The sequence below is a fragment of the Puma concolor genome, chromosome A2 (assembly GCF_028749965.1).
Source record: "Puma concolor isolate L17-30 chromosome A2, mPumCon1.1.hap2, whole genome shotgun sequence".
In the NCBI taxonomy this organism is placed as follows: Eukaryota; Metazoa; Chordata; class Mammalia; order Carnivora; family Felidae; genus Puma; species Puma concolor.
In genome coordinates, this window is record NC_141668.1 from 112,813,372 (window position 1) to 112,834,318 (window position 20,947).

Genomic DNA, 20,947 nt, shown 5'->3' on the forward strand with positions numbered 1-20,947 from the left:
AGAAGGGAACCAGCCACAGACAAGACCTATGTCAACAGTGTGATACGGTAGTGATAACTCTGGGTCCTGTTTCTTAGCTCTCCCTTTCAAGTTGCTCTTTGCTGCTCACGAAAACTAAAGTTGAATGTATAATCTCTAGGGGCTCCTGGACGGCTCAGTCGGTTGAGCATCTGATGCTTGATTTCAGCTCAGGTCATGATTTCACGGTTCACGGGATCAAGCCCTGCACTGGGCTCTGCGCTGAGTGTGGAGCCTGCTTAGGATTCTCTCTCCCTCTCTATCTGCCCCTCCTCTGCTCGTGTGCATGCTCTGTCTTTCTCTGGAAAAATCAAAACAAAACAAAACAAAAACAACGATCTTGAGGTTCTGTGCATTCCATCCCTCAGAGGGTGACAAACCACTTCTGCTGTTGCTCGTTTTCCTGCACCAGACTTTGTGTATGTCAAGCCCTCCGTTGCTACGGTCCACAAACTACAGTATGGGTCAAACACTACTTTATTAGTGCCAACACATTCTAGTTGAAGTTCCCGTGCTCCCAGGATGGCCAAACCTTCCCTTTCCCCAGAGTCCCATCTATGTTCTGGGGCACAGGGGTGTCTAACCAATGCACTAGAGTCAGGCCAAGGGGTGTGCCTTCCCACGCTCCATATCTGTCATCTATCTATACTGACCCATGGAGAGGTTGACTGCCCCTAGGTCCCTGGTCTTGCAAGAGTCTCCATGTACCTGTCTGCATGGGCCTCTCTGGTTCAATGGCTCTCTCCACCACTGGGGCCTGGGGGATATGCAGGTCTCTGGAAGGGTTACCTAAGCCCTTGCTATCCAAGATGCTATGGAGTCATTTCCTCTCTTTGGGTTCTGGCTGCCCCCCGACAACCCTTCTCAATGAAGGAGACATCAGTTCCCTGTCTTCTCAGATCTTGCAAACCTCCCCACACTTAGTCCGGCGGAACAGGACATGGGTCTCCTTTATAACTTCTCCTCCAGAGACCTCCCTGCTTCTCAGTTGGGAAAAGGGGTATGGGAAGAAGATCCATTAACATAATTTAGGTTTCCTTCTAAGAACTCATTCCTTTCTTGAAAGAGCCTAGGCTTCTGGAATCAGAAGATGGCGTTTCTTTAATTTCCCTCCCTCTAGGTTTTCTGAGGTCCTGATTTCTCCACCCACAGGAGGCAATAAGCCTAGAGCAGTTTTAACTTTTTGAAATGGCATCGAGAAGCAAAGCATCACAAGGATATATGCTGAAGGAAGGAGTTGGGAAGAAACAGGTAATATTTCAAAAATATCACTCCACGGATGGGAAGATACAGCAAAAGAACTACAGCAGGAAAGTAAAAATGAAGACACGGAAAGGCAAAGAAAACTGATCCATGAACGGGTACACTGGTATGTACCCATTCATCATTCCGTGGCAGGCTGTTTTGGAGGACAGATTAAGTTTGAAATAATCAGGTTGGTTGTTCATTTTTTTCACTTAGAAGAACAGTTTCCTCTAATCGAGGAACTGATCGAGCGAAATTATAGATATAGTTCAAGATAGGAGGGGCGCCTGGGTGGCTCAGTCGGTTGAGCGTCCGACTTCGGCTCAGGTCATGATCTCGCGGTCCGTGAGTTCGAGCCCCGCGTCAGGCTCTGTGCTGACCGCTCAGAGCCTGGAGCCTGTTTCAGATTCTGTGTCTCCCTCTCTCTCTGACCCTCCCCTGTTCATGCTCTGTCTCTCTCTGTCTCAAAAATAAATAAACGTTAAAAAATTTTAAGAAAAAAAAGATAGGAACCAGTGTGCTGTGTCAGGAATAGTTCAGATGTATGTACTTTTCCTTTAACAGGTGGAGATGTCATGGGATGGGAGTGGATATGTATGGAGAAAAGTATCTTCTCAGGGTACCTGGGTGGCTCAGTCGGTTAGGCGTCCGACTTCGGCTCAGGTCATGATCTCACAGTTTGAGAGTTCAGGCCCTGTGTTGGGCTCTGTGCTGACAGCTCAGAGCCTGGAGCCTGCTTTGTATTCTGTATCTCCCCCTCTCTCTCTGCCCCTCCACCACTCATGCTCTGTCTCTCTCTCTCTCTCTTTCTCTCAAAAATAAATAAACATTAAAAAATTAAAAAAAAAAACAACTTCTCTATTAAGAAAAAGCTGCCCAGAGGCAAATCACAATAAAAGAGAGCCAGACACTGGTAGATTAGCCTTAAGGAGGAATAAATTAAACCAAAATGGCAAAATATGCCCAAAGGAATACTGGAAAGCAACTCAACACTGTAAGAAATTGAAGGCTGAAAATGAAGCAGTAAGTCACTGCTGAGTAAATAGTTATATGTAATCTATTCAAGAAGTATGTTCCTTAAAATAAGTTTTTGGTTAATCAGTATATTTCATAATATTAGTCCTTCATTAATCATCTGGAAAATCATCTGAAAATCAGCTGAAGTCCCTGAGAGCCCAGCTTCCAACTTAGCCTCTTGATGGACCGGAAGCCCTAGCCCTTCACACCATGACTCACTTCCTCTAGAGACCAATGAAACAGATGAAATAAAATAGCCACGTAGGAAATCAAACAGGGTCTTCAGGGCAAGCTAAAAAAGATTCATTAGCTTAGCATAATCATCTGGTAAACAAAACCAAAAGCAGGAATAGAATCAGGTGTAGAAGGACCTAATGGGGCTATCAGGTCAAGAGATCTAGAGAGGAGTTTTATCAAAGAGCTATAATACGTACATGTAACTACAAATGCATGCAAGGATTGACATGAGCTTCTACAATGTTTTAAGGAATTTTACTTACCAACATGAAATGTGTTTTGTTTTATTTTACTTTTATTTTTTTTTTTAATTTTTTTTTCAACGTTTTTTATTTTTTATTTTTTATTTTTGGGACAGAGAGAGACAGAGCATGAACGGGGGAGGGGCAGAGAGAGAGGGAGACACAGAATCGGAAACAGGCTCCAGGCTCTGAGCCATCAGCCCAGAGCCCGACGCAGGGCTCGAACTCACGGACCGTGAGATCGTGACCTGGCTGAAGTCAGACGCTTAACCGACTGCGCCACCCAGGCGCCCCTGTTTTGTTTTAAATATGGCACATGTACACACACATGCACACTGGAATATTCAACTTTAAAAAGAATGAAATACTGATACAGGCTATTACATGGATAAACCTTGAGGGCATTATGCTAACTGAAATAAGCCAGACTCATAAGGACAAATACTGCATGATTCTATTTATATGAAGTACCTGAAATAGGCAAATTCATAGAGACATAAAATGTAATAGAGGTCTCCAGGTGCTGGGGGGGAGAAGGGGAGCAGGGGAGCAAGGGTGAGAATGGGGAGTTACTGTTTAATGGGTATAGAGTTTCTGCTTGGGAAACTTTTTTTCTTTCTGATGAAAAAATTCTGGAAATGGCTAGTGGAGATGGCTGCACACCACTGTGAATATATTTAATGCCACGGAATTACACACTTAAAAATAGTTCAAATGGTGAAATTTATATGTATGTTTATTGTATAATATATGTATATATGTATTGTATAATGTATGTATATATGTAAATTTATGTATAAATAATAGTTAAAATGGAAACATTTATGCATATTTAACCAACCATAATTTAAGTAAAAAACAAACAAACACAAAAACCTGAGGAGAGATGCAGAAGAGTTAGTGCAAAGTGCAACCTGGGAAACACTCAACTCTGTTTCCGGCTTTGAAGACAGAGGAAGGGGCCATGAGCTACAGAGAGAATGAGTACAATTAATAGAAGCTGGAAAGCCAAGGAAACAGATTCTCCCCTAGAGCCTCCAAAAAAAAGTATAGCCCTGCGGACACTGCTTTTAGCTCTTAGAGAGACCCATTTTGGACTTCTGACGTCCAGAACTACAAGAAATAAATTTGTGTAAGATAACAACTTTGTGTTATTACCACCAAAAACAAATTTTGTTTTGTTCTCAACTGTCTGGCCTCATACTACTGCCTTATCCACACAGTAAATATTCTGTTAACAGTTGCCTCCAGGGAACATTCCTCCTTCCTGCACTACCCCAAACCTGGGCATAACTAATGAGTCTTTTCTCAGGCTTCTAGGGGACCTCCCACTTGAGGCCCAAGGTCACGGAGCTCCCGGTCTCCAGGTAGACTTGCCAGATGTAGCAAATAAAAGCACAGAACACAAAACAAGAACAAGAACAACAAAACCCGCAAGCAGTATTTGGGACATATACTTAAAAACTGTTGGTTGAGAATCTAAAATTTACAGTTAACTGGGCAGCCGGTATTTTTTCTGGCAACCCTACTCCCTACCCACATTCAGTGAGCCCACACGTAGTGGATTTGGGTCGTTTTGCATTTTCTTAAGAGATTAAACGAAGAGATGTGTCATTTATAAAAATTCCGTCTCCGGATTCTCTTTACCTCGCCCAGTCCTGGCAGACCTTCAGCCGCCCTGGCACGCGGGCCGGCGCGGGAAGACCCGCGCAGGCGCAGAGCGGCCCGAGGCGGGGCCAGCGGATTGCCGTCGTGGAGCCTCGCGGACGGCCCGCGCAGGCGCAGAGCGGCTCATCCCGAGCGCCAGGGCGGGCACCTGTCACTTTAGAGGAGCTGCCAGCGCCCTCCCTCCCCCTCCGCAGGGTGCCGGCCGTCGGTCCCCGGGGCTCCCAGCGCCGTCTATTTATATCGCTGGGCCCGCACAGGCCCATATTGGGCAGTGCCTGCCGGGCAAGCCCGCCGGCCGCCCCGCCCCAGCCCATCTGGCTCGGTCCACGCGGCCACAGGGCCAGGTCGCGGCGCCATCGCTGCGGCCTCTGCGGAGCCAGTGGGGGCCGTGCCTCAAGCCGGGGGGCAGCAGCTCGTAAGTAAGTAACGGTGACAGAGGAAACAGGGGCGCCTCTCGAGCGCCTTGTCTCAGCTCTAAGGGCCAGGCCGGACTTGGGGGCAACCTCCGGGCCCTTGGCACTTGCGGGGCCTTCTGCGCTTCCCTCCGGTGGCCTAGGGGCCAGCTACTGCCTTCACAGCTCAGCCCAGCATTCGCTTCCCAACGAGACCGTCTTTGCCCAGCCAGGGGTCTCTCCCCTCCTTAATGTCACAGCATCCATTGTCCTGGCAGCATCATTCTCTGAATTATCTACGTTGTTTGCCTCCCTCCCTAGACTGCAAGCTCCGTAAAGGTAGGGACACTTCCGTCTCTCCCGTTCCTGCTTGTCTGCCTAGAGCCTTGAATAGTGCCTGGCACTTTAAAAAGCTTCTGTACGTATCAAAAGTATCCCCAGGCAACTCTCTTAACTTGAAAGCCAGGAATATAATTGCCCTGCGTCCCCCACCCCCCACGTGATTCTTAAGAGGAACTAATGAGCTACTGTATAATGCACATTAAAGCACTTTGAAAAGTATAAAGTGCCCAGAGAACGCAAAACTGTGAACTCCTCAAAGGAAAGCCAAAAGGAAACATGTCCTATTTAGCTTTATCACTCATATGCCTGGCCGTTCTTAAACACCCAAGTGTGTGGGATGGATTATTGCTATTAAGTGAACCAGGTGTTTTTCCCTACTAGTGGGAGACTCAGAGTGCATTTAGGGTGGTGCGGGTATTCTGAGCCATTTTCTACCAGTGTCTGCACCTTGTTGTGATGCTGAGGCAAAGTAATGTGTGGGGGTGGAATGGTGAAAGCCAGGGGTCACAAATAAGTGGCTGTAGGGTAACTAAAAAGGCCGGAGGAGAAAGGCAACAGCGTGAGGAGAATTATAAATGAAGACAGACACTCCAGTCCCAGTAAAAGGATAATGGGGGCTGCGGACCGGAGAGTAGAAGTGCCACCTTGTTCAGAGAGTAGAAGTAGAGGTGGCAACGGAGGGCTCAGGTCCTGCACCCCATTGTCGCCATGGAAATGAAGGGCCGGCCCACTGTTGCCCTTTCTTCCATTGTTTTCAATAGATGCTGCAATGTGTCAGTTTTGCCTGTTGACAATTAATTTGCAAAAAAAAAAAAAAAAAAGTCTTTGAGCAGGTAATTTGTGATCTCGGCTTCAGTTCTCTAGAGAGTGGGGCCAAATTCCTGAGAGCACATGGTAACAAAATTAGAAGTGAGAAGTGGGTGTCACAGTGCATCAAGTTCTAGGCAAGGAAATCAAGTTAATGATTCTGGGTCGTTTGCTTGACTTGGACAATAGATTAGCAACTTGAAGAATCAGGCACAACTTTTAAATGTAGAAACAAAATCTTCCAGGTGGTGGTTTAATAATATATATAAAACCAGAAGGATAAAAGGTTATCGTGAACTTACAATTTAGGACTAAGCAAAACATTCATAAAATTGCAGAGACCTTAATTGAGCAACTGTAATGCACCAGGCATCATTGGGGACAGAGGTTAAGAATATGGAGATGATTAAAACATGAGCTCCCTTCCTCAATGTGCTCATTATTGAAAGGGGAGGCAGACAATTGCATAAATAAATTGCAGTAACAACAGTGCAACAATCACTGTGTTCAAGGCAGGAGCAAGGAGGAAGCGATGTCTGAGCTAAATTTTGAAGAGCCACTTGTATTTTTTCAGGTGGAACAGATGGAAGGGGGAGAAGGATATTCCACACCTCTTTCCTGAGCTGCCCCAATTTCCCACCCCACTTGATTCAGCCCGATGCTTCTACCAAACTGGGCTACCTATGAAAACTAGCATCTCTGTTTGACTGGGGGGGGGGGGGGGGCTGACATGTTTGGGAGTGAAGGGTGGGAAACCCACACTCACAGTGACAAATGGGAAAAGGCTGCATCTCTCCTAAGCTTTTAGTCTTGGTCAGGATAGCAGCAGACAAGAGAATTGGCCAAAAATTTAATAGGGATCTTCCAGGGAAATCCTGGAAATGAGAATCATGGAGGGGCTTGATAAATGCTCCACACATCCCTAGAGACTAGGGAAGCTATACAGACATGCAACCCAGAAGAGGATACAAGTTGCATCAGAATTGTTAGTGGTTCGGTACTACTGAAAGATTGAGAAGTATAAGGAAGGAAAGCCAGGAGATGAAGCAGGAAAGGTTGGGAGATGCCAGACTGTGAAGGACCTCATATGTTTGAACAAGGAGTGCTGGCGGTGAAAAGAAGCTCAGGAAAAATTTTGTTAATCCTTATTATTGAAGTATATTTGACCTACAATGTTATAATAGTTTCAGGTGTACAACGTAGAGATTGGACAGTTTCGTACATTATGCGGTGCTCACCGTGACACGTGCCGTGCCGTTCTCCAATGTATCCCCTCCTTCGCACTTCCTGAAGGCAACCCTATCCTGAATTTGGTCTGTTTTATAATTACCCTTCATTTCTTTATATTCCACCACAGTTGTATGTATATAGCATTTTTAACTTTTTATTTTGATGTAATTTCAAACTCACAGAGAAGTTCTTTGTTTATGTTGTGCAGTATTCTCTTGAGGGAATGTACTACCATTCTCACGTTAATCGATATTTCGGTTATTTCCAAAGTTTTGCCATTTCAAACAGTGCTACTATTAAATTTAAACTAGTTTTGACTTCAACACATGGAAGAAGGTCATGTATCATTTGTTATTTAGGAAAAGGTAATGTAAAGATTATAAAATCAAACATCATAAAAGTAAATCATTGGCAGTTTAAATTAACATTTTTATGCCACATTAAAATTTGTAGCAGTCCATCTCTCAAAACTAAATATACTGGACACGGGTATAACTGCATTTTGGATTTGCAGAGTAATTAGGCATTATTCTTGTGATTTGTATTTATCTTCGCTACTCATTTTTCTCTGTTATTATGGGTACTATTAATATGAATGCACCAGTTCAGTCTTCTATAAATTGGAGCAGAGAATAACTTCCCATTGATATCATTGAGAACATTTATACAGTTTTGTTTTGCTGATGAAAGGAGAATGCCCTCTCTGCCCTCATTACAAGAAAAAGTTTCTGTCAGCTCTCTTTTATTTATGAGCTGTGTCTGTACCCACAAGCAGTTTGTATATGGACCCAAACATCGTTATTATTAGAAAATTATTTGTACAGGTATATCCTACTTCAGCTTTACCGAGCAGATTTTACCAAGCAAATTACATATTATAAATGCATGACCTTATTTAATTCTCCCGACTATTATATAATTCTCAAAGCTAATCTCCAGTTAAAAGACTGAACGAGGCTTAAGAAACTTGCTCATGTCACTAGATAGTAGAGCAGGGATTCAAACCCAGGCCTCAGTAATCCCAGCCAAAGCCCACGTTTCTAGCCTCTGAGCTGCACCCTGCTATACTACCGTAAAATAACAGTAATTTCCATTTATTGAGCACTTGGATGCCAAGAACTAACCTAACTACCTTATTTATGTACATTATGCCCATTATACAGATGAACAAACCAAGGCTTTCAAAGGTTAAATAATTTTAGGATTATAGCAAGTATCCAAACAGATGCAAAGCCAGGACTGGTGTCCCTTCAAAGCCATCTCACTGCAATGCCAGTATCTTCTCTACACCTTATACATACAGGAAACAATGCTGAGAATGTCTTTGAAATATGGTGGTGAGTTTAACTGCTTGGGTATTTTTCAGGGTTTCCATCAGCAAATTCATTTGGTCTATAAATCCATAGAAATTTAGAGCATATTTCAGGAGGTGTGTAAAAGGCAATTGGAAGGAAGGGGTACTTAAATATTTACATGCATCTAAAAAATTCATAAATGTTTCTTCATCGTGTTTGTAACAGTTATTTTTGTTTTAAAAGTGTTTGTTGTTGTTGAAGCCCATGTTTGGGGCAGACAAGCTGCATCCAAATAAAGTATTTATGCAAGAAATTGATTTCTCTTTGGGGACCTTGGGAAAAATCAGATGATCATTTTGAAATAGGGATCTGACCATTACCCTTCTCAAAACTCCCCAGCTGGGTTTAAGCAGAGAAGTGGAGAATAGGCACCCAGATGGGATATTGTCCTACTCATGATCTAGAAAATGGATTTATTTATAACAGTAGAGCAAGAGTCATTGACCTGTGGCCTGTTTTTATATAGCCCATAAGCTAAGAATGGATTTTATAATTTTAAATAGCTTTTAAAAATCAGAAGAATGTTAGGGTGCCTGGGTGGTTCAGTCTGTTGAGCGTCCAACTTTGGCCTAGGTCATGATTTCACTGTTCCAGAGTTGGAGCCCTCCCTGTGTCAGGCTCTGTGCTGACAGCTTAGAGCCTGGAACCTGTTTCAGATTCTGTGTCTCCCCCTCTCTCTCTGTCCCTCCCCAACTCATGCTCTGTCTCTAACTCTCAAAAATAAATAAACATTAAAAAAATTTTTTTTTTGAAATCAGAAGAATGTTTCGTGACACATGAAAATATATGAAATTCAAGTTTCAATAGCCCTAAAACATTTCACTGGCAAACAGCCAGGCTCCTTTGTTTATGTATCAGTTCTGGCTGCTTTTGCATTACAATGGCAGAGTTGAGCTGCGCAGAGACCCTAGAGCCTACAGAGCCTGAAATATTTAGTCTGTGGCCCTAGTTTGTCTGCACTTGCACAAGAGGGAATGGTTAAGAGTACAGACTTTGGAGTCAGATGGAACTGGGTTCAAGACTCCGTTCCTGCACCTGTAAAATGTTGTGGCCATTTAACGAGAAGAGGTAAACTCAGAAGAGTGACTTAGTGATAGTTGTCTTCTGTCATGAAGAAATGAAGATAGCTAGAAGTTTCCATCTTTCTTTTACTTGACAATGTAATAATAGAAAACATAAGAACATAACGAAAGTGAAATTTTACAACATATACAACTGCAAGCATCTTAGGCAACCTTTTCTTGATATTTTTGCACCTGCCACTTGTACCATAAGGACTCTTGAGTATCAGTTCAGCAATCCCAGTTCAAACTAGCGTAAACAGTAAAGGAAATGGTTTGTCACTGAAACCTGAAAAATACAGATGTACAGCATGTTTCGAACCCGTCGCTCTCTATTCTCTGCCTTCTTCCCTGTATTAGCTTTGTCCTCATGCTGGCTTATGGAGACGTGGCTGTAGCCAGTCCAGACCTCTCATCTATATGACACATGGACACCTCCAACCATCGAACCAGAGACGTGAGCTTCACACTGATGAAGCCAACCTCAGGTCTCACACCATCCTTGAACTAGTCACAGTGGCCCTACCCCATTGACTCCAAGAGAAGGCAGGTTGGGATTCTGGGGGAAACCCAACATTGTCCACTGTAAAGTCATTTATAAGATACTACTATGTTTATAAAGAAAACAAACATATTGTACTAGTTAGTCCATTTTTTAACTCTCTTTGAAACTAATGCTGCCTGTGTTTTTATTAAGATAGCCCTATGCCACCAAACTCAACAAGGGTGGTTTGGTTCCTGCCTCAAAAATACAAAACCCTAGGGTTATGGTCATAATATTTGGGTCCCCAGCATCTCGTTTCTTCCTAGCAGCATCAAGGTCAACACTTTAGAAACTGACGAGTCTTAACTGCCTGCATTATACTAGATCTAGTGACCCTATCTGGAAACTGCTCTTGGCTTTCCAGCACTGGGATTGGTTATCCTCTGAGTGATTCTTATGTATCCCTACAGATGGAATAGTAGAAATTTTCTAACACTTATTTCCTTATGAGGAAACTTTTCTGGTTTTCAGCTCAAGGTAACAGCTGCCATCTATAAAGTGAATTGATGTGTTTATGTACAAAGAAGCCCACGTAATATTATTTGGGCTACCCATAATGTGGTGTAGGAGAGCTCAGAAATATGATGACCTCCTAATTACCGATAATTGGATTCTCTTTGTAAAATCTAAAACAAATGAAAGTAAAAAGCAGAGGTTCACTTTTAACCTGCAAGGCCTCACAAAGAAAGCCTTAAGCTTTTATTGAAATCAAGCTGAGCCATTAATGCTGGAAAATCTGGCAAAGAGGGTTTTATTCCTATTTGAAGTCTGTGCAGACTCTTAGATTGGCTGGTTGTTATAATTCCACACACTCCAGCGCAGTGATTTTTAGGTCTTATAGTTGCCATTACATACTTAAACATTCCTGTCATGCCTAAACACTTGTTTCCTGAAATGAACTTTCATTCAACACTGAAACAAGTGCCATTGCTCATTGAGACACAGTGAGAATGGAGATGGAGAAATCTCATCGAGATTTGATAGGATTACAGAAATGTAGAAAATTTACAACCTCTATAGCTGACAAATTATGCTTTCACGTGATTGAAATAATCACCTCTCTTCCTCTCTTAACTCCTAACACTAACTTTCCTACCATCATTTATTCTTATTGCTTACAGCTAATAGCCAAGTAAGAACTACAGAGGGTGATGGGGCCTGGAGATCTGCTCTTCGCGTGAGGGTTGCTGACTCTAGAATGCCCTTCTTTAAATCCAAACAGCTCTTTAACTCCCTTGAAATACCCTGTTACCATTCCTCTGGGCAAGGTGAAGACGAGCTTAAAGAGACTTCTGATTAGACCAGTGCTTTTTAAGGGCGGAAGTGAGTCCATCTACGCCATGAGGAAGTCAGGAACCAAGAGAAGCTGAGCAAGGAGTGGGGAAAGAGACACAGGCTGGCTTTGGGGTCCTTTCTAAGTTTAGGATGAGTTAGTTCTAAGTTTCAAGTATTGTAAATTCTCAGGTCAGCAGACATTTGGTTATGCTTTGCAAAGCACTGTTTTGAGTTGTTTGCCCCGTAGCAAAAGTTTGCACAGAACTTTAATGGACTTCCTTTCTCAGCCATCCTGTATGGTTTTGTGGCCATTAAACATGTGGGTGTGTTTCTTTGGGAGGGTGTGCATAACATTTTCAATGATGCATCTCCTCAGAGAGAAGGCTACCTGATGCCCCTGCCTCCTTTGTTTGCCGGCCAGCTGTATTTGGTAACTGGAAATGTATTTGCAAAACATGCCAGCTTATCACCTCTCTCTCCATTCACCTTGGAAGGGAGGACTTTCCAGCCCTCCTAGAAAAATCTCTGCTGCTGATTAGGTTAATGTTGTTAGTAGTTAATAATTTACTGTTTATGCAATCAATGGCATTATTTTTAGACACAAAAGTGGTTGTCTTAAACTCTGTTTGGAATGGATAATATTTATTTACAAATACTTCTTAGTACTAACGCTCCATATTTAAATTACAGAGAATTTTTTTCTTACAAGAAAACATTCTTTTCTCTCCCTCAGGAGTGTTACAGGACATCTCTGCTTTGTGAGTAATCAGACATGCAAATAGCCCCACAAGAATCAAGCTAAATTTAAAGAAGACTTACTTAGAAACATTGAAAAGTGTATCATGGAGTTCAAGGCTGAGGGAAAAGAAAAATACCAACATAGCTTGAATTTACTGAATAAAGTTAAGAACATGAAAGAATTAGCAGAAATGATTGACGTAGTACTCATAGCAGAAGGGGAGAAATTTCCTTGCCACAGGCTGGTCCTGGCTGCATTTAGTCCTTATTTCAAAGCTATGTTCACTTGTGGACTGCTTGAATGTACTCAAAGGGAAGTCATACTTCATGACATTACAGCAGAAAGTGTGTCAGTGATATTGAACTACATGTACAATGCGGCTTTGGAGATCAACAATGCCAATGTACAGACCGTAGCTATGGCTGCCTACTTTATGCAGATGGAAGAAATCTTTAGTGTGTGTCAAAAATACATGATGGACCATATGGATGCCTCGAACTGTGTAGGTATCTATTATTTTGCAAAGCAGATTGGAGCTGAAGATTTATCCGATCAATCGAAGAAATATTTATATCAGCACTTTGCTGAGGTGAGCTTACATGAAGAAATACTAGAAATCGGAGCACACCAATTTCTGACGCTTATTAAATCAGATGACTTGAACATATCCAGGGAGGAGAGCATCCTGGACTTAGTCCTGAGATGGGTAAATCATAACCAAGAATTGCGCACAGAACATCTTGTTGAGCTTTTGAAGCAGGTCAGATTGGAACTTATAAATCCTTCTTTTTTAAGACAAGCCCTAAAAAGGAACACAATGCTTCTGTGTGATGCAGCTTGCATTGACATCATTCAAAATGCATTCAAAGCCATCAAGACACCCCAGCAGCACTCTCTAAATCTCCGTTATGGCATGGAGACTACTAGTCTTTTGCTTTGCATTGGCAACAATTCTTCAGGAATCAGGTCAAGACACAGGAACTATGGGGAGGCCAGTTTTTGTTATGATCCCGCTTCACGGAAGACCTATTTCATTTCATCTCCCAAGTATGGAGAGGGTTTGGGAACCGTGTGTGCTGGTGTCGTCACGGAAAACAACACTATAATTGTGGCCGGAGAAGCAAGTGCCTCCAAACTCGCTAGACAAAAGAACAAGAATGTTGAAATATATAGGTTTGTATCTAGCAAATATTTGTAAATTGGTTTTAATTATCTTGACTCTAGCAACAGTAGAAGGAAATACTTCCCAAGGAGCAATCATATCTTAATTACATGTAGTCAAAATTACCCCGTAATGTCATATTCTACATATGTATTATCATTCATAATGAAATCACCCACATTCTAAAATTATTTTTCTCCTTTTGTTAAGAGCATACAGCTGGATTTCTATAAGGTAAATGTATATATATTATGACTCCGTTGTGTATTTTCATGCTTAGCTTTCATTTCTGATCCAAAAGAAAGGGTGTAATTGAGGGGCCTCTGGGTGGCTCAGTCGGTTAAGTGTCTGACTTGGCTCAGGTCATGCATGATATCATGGTTTGTGGGTTGCAGCCCCACATCAGGCTCTGTGCTGACAGCTCAGAGCCTGCTTTGGATTCTCTCTCCCTCTCTCTCTGCCCCTTGAACTCATTTTCTCTCTCTCTCTCTCTCTCTCAAAAATAAATAATAAACTTTAAAAAAAATAAAGTGTGTAACTGATTAGGTTTTGAAGAGCTTGTTGATATAACTTAACAAGAAGAAAAGTTTATTGACTCCTTTGAGCTGATTTTCTAGTTCATAATTCAGAGGAACAAGTAATTTTTTTTTTCTCAACCAAAAATTACTAATTATCTATCAGTTTTCACTCTGTATTCTTAATTTGTAGATCTTTCTTAAACCTCCAATAGTGTAAAATGTTTGTGGTCTAAGAATGCTTCAAATCCTAGAATCATAAAAGGAACGAGTGTCTGCTAAGAGGTAGCATAGGTCTTGTATGTGAGGAGAATGTGTCTGTTTACTGTTTATTCAGCAAGTCTTCAGTGAGCATTCAGGTCTTCAGCTAACTGGGTAAGTGAGAAATAGGCACCTAGAATAAATACTAGGTAGAAAAGCTCTCCTTCAGTATCCTTCCCCTCTCAGTTCCCTCTTACAAGGGTTTGTTCAGACTTTTCAGTGAGAAAGTAGTTCCTCTTCATGGCAAAGTTGGGAGGAAGACTTAAGAGGTCTATTATTTTTCTGTCATCTCTTAACACTCCATCATCTCTTTTGAACTGTAGGCCTGTCCCTTTTTTACCATCATCTCCCCTAGTAGTGATAGGGGAGGGACTGCAGAGCCCTGGGTGAGTGACCTGGCCCTATGCCCATGGGGACAAAGCATGTCCCTGGGCAGCAAGAACAGTCTTACTCAGAATAATCAGGTATAGACTACAGAGCCAGGCTATCAGATCCCTCAGTGTCCCTCTTTTCATCGTAGAGCCTCTTGTACAGGTACCTTGGGTTCTTTAGATTGCTACTTTGCTTCCTCGTCAAGACAGGCTGCAGTTCTGTCATTATTTGTTTTAAGTATACTTTCTTATTTTGAGAGGGACAGAGAGAGAGGGGAAGAGAGAGAATCCCAAGCAGGCCCCGCAGTGTCAGCACAAAGCCTGATGCAGGGCTCGATCTCATGAACCATGAGATCATGACCTGAGCTAAAATCAAGAGTCGGACGCTTAACCGACTGAACTGCCGAGGTGCCCCTAGTAGGTAATTTCTTTAAAAAAAAAAAAAAAAAAAAAAAGATCTACCTTTCCATCTTCTTTAACTCTCCCTCATACTTCAGTTATACAAACAGTTGAGGATATAGGGGCTGTCTTTACACTATCAACCTCTGTGAATGCTGAACCTCTTTTGTCAGTCTTTTTAATGTTCTATCCATTTCTCTTAATAATATGTTTTATACTTTTATCTGGTCCTTTTCTCCTCCCCATTTTCATTTTAAAGTATCAAAACAAAAATCAGATTAGCAAGCTTGCCCAGAAAACGTGTACTTCCCAACCCTCATGGGACATATTTCATCCTTGGCTTGTTCTCTTAAACCATGTCTCAGTAAGCCAAAACCCCATTCTTTTAGTTCTATTGATATACTAATAAATTGGCTTTACTTCAGTATTCCCCCATCCATGACACCTAGCCCTCCTTCCTCTTCTAAAACCCAATACAATTAAAAGTACTGGTGAAAATTCCAACTGTGATTCAAGGGACCGGTGTCCTACCTAGAATTGCATAGACAACAACTAGCATTAAGTTTCTGCATTCAGATTGTGACAAACCAGACATGCCCTCTAGGAAAGGAATGTAATCTTCAACTTCCCTGTCAAGCCCTAAGTAAGCAGTTATCTCTGGGGAAGAATATAAAAATTGGCCCAGAACTGCTGGGGAAAACTCCTATAATCCTATTAACTGTCAAATGTTTGATGCAAAATAAGTAGTCTGTACTTTAAAACTGTCCTCTGTATAGAACACTCATAGTTTCTTCATTTGTTTCCAAACAGAATAACTTTTCTTATTTTCCACATTTTCCTGGTTTTGTTTTAGTTTTGAATTCCAGAATACATTCTGGATTTCCTGGGACAGATCTAATTTCACACCTCACTGTCCCCATGAGTACTTTTGTCCATCTTAGACTGCGTGTCCCAAATCATGATTGGAGAAAACAGACTTCCTGTTATCAAGAGGCAAGACAAAGGATACCCACAAGATCATTTAGTGACTCTATAATGCGCCACACACACACACACACACACAATCAAAGTGTCAGACTCTAGGAGATATTGAGAAACCAATATCCTGGTGTCTCTACCACCCCAAACCCTTCTCAGACAGATACATTTATTCGTGGAAGAAATTACGGAAATTAGCATACCCAGAGCATTAAAGTAGATGCTAAATGTATCAGACACCTACAGGTTCTCTTGACTCTGTTCTCAGCCAGTTAGCACTACAAGAAGAATCCTTAAAATTCTGCATGGCATACATTGTCCCATTAAAAATCTCTGAATTGAGGTATTTTTAGTTTGCTGGAAAGCTGCTTGCTTGAATATGGTATTAAAGTGAGACTTCTACTCCACAGACTAATACATTGTGCCATTTTTTCATTTTTACTTATTCCTCCTTTCTAGTAAAATTACAAAGGATTTTCTGAAAGACTTCCTATTCTTGATTTGCTTTCCCGGAACTAGGAAATGAAAGCTATCACCTATACTTTGTCAGTATATTTTCTAAAATTCTACTCCTGAAGCCAAGACGACACTGTATGTTAACTAACTTGAATTTAAACTAAATTAATCAATAAATAATAACTACCAAAATACATAAATTCGGCAGAGAGATACGGTTAATTGTTTCTATGCACATTAGAGTCTGTTCATCAACCCTTGCCAAAAAAAAGAAGCACAAACCTGTATTACTATCTTACATTAATGTGTCTTCCTCATACCAATAGTAGGACCCAGATCATGTTGTTTGTAGCTGGAAAAGAAACTTAAGTATGTTTCTCGGGTAAGTTGTGTTCCAGTTAACACTAATCCCAGGCTCTCTCTCTTAATTGGCAGGTATCATGACAGAGGGAACCAGTTTTGGGAGAAGTTATGCACAGCTGAATTTCGAGAGCTCTACGCTCTGGGCTGTGTCTGTAATGACCTCTATGTTATAGGAGGACAGATGAAAGTTAAAAACCAGTATCTCATCACAAACTGTGTCGATAAGTACTCAGTAGAACGGGACAGTTGGAGAAGGGTGTCTCCCCTCCCACTGCAGTTGGCGTGCCATGCCGTAGTCACGGTGAATAATAAACTTTACGTGATCGGAGGCTGGACCCCTCAGGTTAAGAAATTTCCTGCATCCCTAACTGGCATGGCCGTGCCGCGTCTGGTTGCTGTGTTGAAAAATGTACTCGTGGAACACTAAAAGAGCATGACTTATATTTGGGTAAAATGCCTTTTACTTTATAGAATATCAAACTTAAGATTGTAAAGTGTTAAAGCATTTTAGGGGAATGAATTTTAAAGTGTGTTATTCATAGATATGACTTCATTCAGTATTCATGCTATGCTCTTTATAATCCTTCCCATTCTTGCTAATTATGAAAGATGCTTATGCTGAGGAATTATCTGTGGGGAGCATCTAAGTTAGAGGCAGAGAAGCTGGATCTTCATGCCGCTTCTGTCTGCTCAATAGTTGTGTGAGCCGAGGCCAAGTAACTCTGAGGTCTCTTCTAAATATAAAGCTCTTACGCTAACCAGGAAGCCAGAATACCCAACCTGTGATGGTACGATCATTGCCACAAAAGTATATTGTCATTGGAAACACTTCATGTCTTTGCTGGGCACCAGCAGATACCGTTTGCGGTAAAGCCCTGGGAGGAGATACACGCCGAGATGGCAAAGTCAGTAGAGTGTGACCATAGCGGCCCTTCCTTTTCTCCATGGCCGTCCCTCCCAGTGCCCTGAGCTCTCACAGCAGTAACATGCCAGCTGCCTTCTGCCTTGCCTGCGGGTCTTCCTTGTAAAAACTCTTCTCCGTAGCTCACTGTCCATCCTCATATCAAAAAGTCAACCTCTTTCAGCCTGTAGGATTTCTTGTTTTGGAAATTCGCCTTGTGATCAAACTGATGCTTTTTGCATTCATTTCACGAGCTTGGATTTTGCCATTTATCATACCTGTTTTTAAAACTTAAACTCCGCATTTAATGCTTCGTGAAATTTGTGCTGTGTGTCAAGAAGCAGTACAGATTTAATCACAGCTAGTAGCCGAGACCTGACTGATTATGTGTAGTTAAGCTTTTCAGAGCTATCCATTTTATAGTTAATATTGCATGAATAAGCTCCAAAGACAACATAGAAGCTTTTCTTTGGTTTTCTTCCCACTAAAATAAAGATCAAATACTTAAAAATGAGAAGGAAAATTAAAACAGTAAAGTCAACAATGTTCCTGTATAACGTCTTCACACAAATGGCACATGAATATTTACCGTATAACAAAAGCATTTGCAGGGCTGTAACTACAGAGCATTAAACTGCAAGCTCACGTGGGTTCGTGATTGTATCACAGTGATCATAACCCCTGGTGGATTTAAAGTAATTAAATTAATTACAACTTTCATAAGTATGGCAATTATTTCTATATCAAACACCTGCATCCAAAACAAAAGCCATTTAAGCATCCTTAGACTGAGGCCATAAAAGTTCTTGACACATTGAAGACAAAACACGTCACTTCACCTAAAGTTTATGATTAGGGGAAGCCATATTCTTGTGTGTAAGAATAAACAGTTCAATTTTTACTGTTTCTAGTCATTAAAAATGTATGTAAATAAATACATTAAAATAACTGCAAATAATTTATATTAATCCATAAATCTTAAAAATTGAGTTCAGACCATTCCCATATAGGTCGTAATTATAGTGTAAAAATACTCTAATGATTAAAACACTAAAACGTTTTTATAATTTCATTCCATTTGGATTAGAAAAATATTAAAAAGAAAAATGCCTTATGAATTATTAAAATTAGTCTCTTGCAAATATTATTAAACTCTAGCCCAATAACGTTTGCGGAAATAAAATTACACTTTAAATACTGTTCAAGAAAGTTTGGTTTCATTTTTAAGGCTCTGCCATCACTTCATTTTCTAAAAAATGCTGTCTTGTCTCATTGCTAAGATCACAGATTGTTTGCTGTAGGCCGACACCCTAGCTCCATTATTACAGAACATAAATTCCTCTGACATTGACAGAGTCCTCATCACCCCAAGTCACGGGATCTGGTGTGTTTGTGAGTGTGAGTCACAACAGCTAACTTCTATTCATCTCCTTGGCTGTCTGCTTTGATTAATTGCACTCATGCACTCACAGAGATTTCTAAATGGTATGTTATTACATCGGCTGTCATATTTCACACAGATGGATCTTCCTGATGAAGAACCAGATCGACTAAGCAACCGACTGTTGCAGTATGACCCCAGCCAAGATCAATGGACAGAGCGGGCGCCCATGAAGTTCTCTAAGTACCGATTCAGTACAGCCGTAGTCAACAGTGAGATTTATGTTTTGGGTAAGAAGAAGCAGATTGCTAAAAGAGTATAACTACTTTTATTTTCCTGAGCAGTTCACCTCAGTAAAAATGACATATTCTTCCTTCCTCTTGCATCCCAGTTCAGATGTATCTATAACTAGCCAAAAATGTTCTTTTGTTTCTTGTTTTTCTAGTGCAGTCAGATAAGATTAAATGAAAGTCCACTGACTTATTGAAAGCAAAATTATTTGTATGGAATTTTCAGGTCCCTTGGAATGCAAGAACAGTAGTGATACATCTTTATATATACTATCAACTAAAATATTTTGAAATGGGAATAAGCCTTTGGCCACCTTTAGTTGATGAAATGTGGGTTTTAGCAACCTTGATTGTCTCTGCTTATAGAAGATTCAGCCACTATAGGTAAGACACCAGTTATGCCAACCCTCTTCATTTTGCCTCACCTACCAAATTCCTGTAGAGGTATTATCAAATAATTCTCATCTGAATGCATTTTTTTCTTATGTCCTAAATATGTGTGGTCTTGTCCTAACCAGTAGGGAATGGTGTAAGACTGGTTCATACCCACTAAAGTGGGTAGAAATTCTAGAACATCTCCTAAGTTTCCCCTCTCCTTCACTTCTTGTTTTTTCCTCTTTTATTATGTCCTTGGCTCTTCTAAGCAGATTCCATCACTTCCTCTCCCTCTCCCACTGTCCTGCTCCTGTGTGGGAAAGGGTGAGACTGGGACAAGGAAGCGGACTTGGCTGGTAAACTGATAAGTATGCCAGTATTGTTTATGTCATCTCATCCACATTGATGACTAACTGGAAAAAACACAGGGAAGGTGATGGGTACCAAAGAGATGGCAAAGAAAAAACACGAGATATGGGCTCAGAGCAAACCAAGCATTTGAATAGCTTTTTTTTTTTTTTGCTAAAAGGAAGCCATTATCTCTTGGCTGCCTGCACAGCATGAAGCAAAATAATTAATGCACTCAAATATTAATAGTTTTATAATTTTAAGAACATTATGCAACATAATTTACAACTACCTCAGTTATGACACTCGTAATTATAATCAAGTTTTTCCTCTGGAAATATATCTGTTACTTGGTAATAACCATATGCTGTGTCATAGGCCCAGAAGAGACCATATCTAAACTAGAATAGATTGCCTAGGACAGATATATAACTCCGGGGAGGGAAGGGCCGATATCCTAATTATATTAAAGTTGGAAGCAGTCAAAAGAGGGATAAAAGTGATGTATCAATTGAACAAAAATGAGATTTCCCCTAATGTGGAGCCACGACTAGGCTAGATGTGGGATAAAAATGTAAATTTTTGTTTGTTTTTTGGGTAAGTTAGATGGGGAAAAGGAACCTTAGAGACAAATTTTGGAGCTTACGCTTCTTGGCACAAACAAATGTCCACAGCTGAATGAAAGGAGGTAGATGTTAAAGGACCCGTAAGATTTGGGTAGGTGAGGAGAGAAAAGAGCCCACCCGGGAAGAGAGATCATGTGGAGGGGCAGGAAAGAAAATGAGTAGGGAGAAAGCATAAGCAGAGGTTTGGAGGTGAGAATGAAGGTAGTAAGAATAGAGAATGGAAGGAGAGTGAGTAAATGAGCCTACCAGGAGCAGGGAACTGTGGGAGATAGAGAGTTTACAGGTAAGTTGGGAGCCAGTTACAAAGGCCTATAGTAGAGAATTGAGAATAGTAATAAGTAGTGAGAAA

At 41.2% G+C, this 20,947-nt stretch overlaps 2 protein-coding genes across 6 annotated transcripts in view; one reads left to right on the forward strand and one right to left on the reverse strand.

Moving 5' to 3' along the window:
* Window positions 1-20,947, reverse strand: part of MGLL (monoglyceride lipase) — a 252,960-nt gene that overhangs the window by 198,475 nt on the left and 33,538 nt on the right. The window lies entirely within an intron of this gene.
* The window catches only part of KBTBD12 (kelch repeat and BTB domain containing 12), an 82,854-nt gene continuing 66,559 nt past the window's right edge, over window positions 4,653-20,947 (forward strand). The window contains exons 1-4 of one of the 5 annotated variants that reach the window (XM_025921601.2): window positions 4,653-4,850; window positions 12,170-13,345; window positions 16,750-17,020; window positions 19,099-19,249. In XM_025921601.2, coding sequence (XP_025777386.1) covers window positions 12,276-13,345; window positions 16,750-17,020; window positions 19,099-19,249 — 1,492 coding nt within the window. In that variant the 5' untranslated portion in view covers window positions 4,653-4,850; window positions 12,170-12,275. The other 4 variants (XM_086697279.1, XM_086697280.1, XM_086697282.1 and 1 more) reach the window with 4 other exon arrangements.